Source organism: Tupaia chinensis, unplaced genomic scaffold (genome assembly GCF_000334495.1).
Source record: "Tupaia chinensis unplaced genomic scaffold, TupChi_1.0 Scaffold144233_1, whole genome shotgun sequence".
Classification (NCBI taxonomy): Eukaryota; Metazoa; Chordata; class Mammalia; order Scandentia; family Tupaiidae; genus Tupaia; species Tupaia belangeri.
Window position 1 is genome coordinate 31,621 of NW_006204091.1, and position 2,735 is coordinate 34,355.

At 39.1% G+C, this 2,735-nt stretch overlaps 1 protein-coding gene across 1 annotated transcript in view; it reads left to right on the forward strand.

Moving 5' to 3' along the window:
- Nucleotides 1-2,039: 2,039 nt before the first annotated feature.
- LOC106733611 (vomeronasal type-2 receptor 116-like) overlaps nt 2,040-2,735 on the forward strand; it is a 51,580-nt gene continuing 50,884 nt past the window's right edge. Inside the window, exon 1 of the mRNA XM_027767372.1 lies at nt 2,040-2,213. Within this exon, the coding sequence (XP_027623173.1) occupies nt 2,040-2,213 (174 nt within the window). The remainder of the gene's footprint in view (nt 2,214-2,735) is intronic.

Here is a 2,735-nt window from a genome sequence, read left to right on the forward strand (position 1 = left end):
CTCTCTTGCTCCCCCCAAAAAATGTTACTATGTGTTATTATTCCTTAGTAAACCTTTCTTCAAAATGGCTCTAGTACTACTAGAAACATTGATGTCAAAGATGCAAAGCTTGAATAATATTGTCTCAGGAAAAATACAAATGAATAAAAGCAATATTACTAGTTAGTGTATTTTAAGAAAATATCCTAAATATATGAATTTAATAAATAATAAAAATAAGCATTGTAGGGACCAACAGGATGCATAGTGGTTAAGGCTCCCACATGACCACAGTTTGAGTCCCAGTCCTTGTTACTTGCTTTCTCACTTATTTATTTTTTTCACATTCTCTCTCTCTTGTAAGTGCACATGCTCTACAGAAATAAAATTCAGTAAATGAACCTTAAAAAAGTAAATGAAATATAAACATATTGAGGACCAGTAGATGGGGTAGTGGTTAGGGTGCTGTACCCCCACATGACTGAGGTTCAAGTCCTGGACTTGGTAGTTTGAAAATAACACCAAGCATGTGTGCATACATCCTCAAAATCTCAAGAGGAGAATAGAGAAGAATAAATTGTAGTGTGGCTATCCCCCCCAGATGTTGAGTTCTCACTTTCTCTTTTATTGTCTTGCTCTGTCTCCATCTGGCAAGTGTACATGCTCTGTGGCAAAAATCTTAAAAATAAATAAATAAAAATAAAAATAAACATTTTACTATTTTGTCTATTTTGAAAAATCAGCATACTCAAAGCTAAAGTATTTTTTAAAGAAAAAGTCTTTTCATTTTCAGTATTAGAAACAAACCTTTTTATGTTAAAAAAACACCTTGTGCAGTTTCTTCACAGTGCAAAGAATAGGACTGATGAAATACAATTTGCATTTTATCTTCAATATCTCAACAGCCATCCATGTCAACCTTTGAATTTTAATCTGCCTGATACACTATGGTATTTCTTGACTAAAGTAAACCTTGATCAGTGGCCAAAAGCAATAAGATACTACATCCTCTCAGCAGTTCTTTTAGTATATTAGCCTAAAAAAATACTATGCACTAATTGTTGGAAAGTTGGCATTAAGTAAATATAATTTAAGAGTTTGTATATAGCAACAATGGTGTTTCTTTTAAAACGTTATTTATGGGACTAGAGATGGCACCATGATTATGTATCTACACATCCACATGGCTGACCATGAATCTCAGAGCCAGTGGCTTGAAAAATTACATCAGGCATGTGTGTATGCATTCTCAATACTGCAGGAGGAGAATGGAGAAAGATTGCAGCCTGGCGATCTGCCCTGGTGATTTCTCACTTTTCCTCTCACTGCCTTGGTCTCTTTCTCTCTCTAGCAAGCATATGCACCCTATAGCAAAACCCTACTAAAAATAAAAAAGTTATCTACTTTATTGATATTTCAAGTTTTCTTATAAATACATCTTTTTTATTTTTTCAAGGTTGGCCACTTTTGGATGAAAATATATGACACAATGTGAGGAGTCGCCCACATCAAAATGGCTGCCATGACCTTCACTGCTTAAAATGGCCAGTGTGACCTTGACACAGACACCAGGAATGCAGACCTCCTGGTTCAGACAGAACTGACAGGTCCTCAATTAGGTCCGTTGTAAACCCCGCCTACCTCCCTCTGCCTTGTGTATATAAGAAAGTGCTCTAGCCCTCAATAAACGAGCGAAGCCTTCATACCATCAAGAGCTGTGACACTATGTGAGCTGTGATACTTCTTTCGCTCCCGTGCTGAGACGCTGTGCCGGTTCCAGACCTCCGCCCCCTCGCTCGAGTTTCCCTGCCCGATACGTTCCCGCAGGCCAGGACATTCTGGTGCCCGGACAGGCACTCGAGTTGAAGGGGTAGCGACAGGTTCCCGAAGATTCCAAAGGGAAATGAGCACGTTCCCGGTGAGGAACAAGCCTTCGGAATAAGAAGTACGTTCCCAACAAGGAACAAGACAGAAGCCTGCGGCACTTTTGGGAGATGCATCAGAAGACGTCTCGGTGAGTAACTACTCACGTTTGAATTCTGGGTTATAGCTAGACTATAATGGGGCAAGAGCTCAGCCAGCACAAATTGTTTGTTCAGGGGTTAAAGGAAGCCCTTAGAACTAGAGAAGTAGAAGTGAAAGTTAAACAATTGCTCACCCTTTTTGATTTCCTGAAGGAGCCTTATCCATGGTTCCTTCAAGAAGGAACCATTGACGAAAAAAGGTGGAAAAGGGTAGGTGACACTCTTAAAAGATTACTACTCCACCTTTGGCCCAGAAAAGGTTCCCGTAACCACATTTTCCTATTGGAATCTAGTAAATGAAATCCTTAGTACCCACCCTAAGGACTCCAAAATTTCTGCCATTGTTAACGAAGGGGAACAGATTATGCAAAATGAGCTACCAAAATAAAAGAGTGTTCCTCCCTCAGATATCCTTGAGCCTAAAAAGACCCAAACTACAGACCTCATATCTTTAGATAGTGACGAAAAAGTCACACAGGACAGTGAAAAACCTAAAATCCCTAGAAATCAGAAAGATAACTATGCCCCAAAACTTTGCACAAACCAGAGAAGTACCTAGGTGCAGGCAGTCAGGGTATGGCTACACCTAAGAATCAAAACCATACAGAATTTATTAGTGCCTAGGTGTGAGCAATCATGGGTAATGCTACACCTAAGAATAGGATTTTGTATATAGACATCCTAAAACGTACTTTAAAACAAAAAGGTATTCAGGTCAGTAAAAGTCAGCTC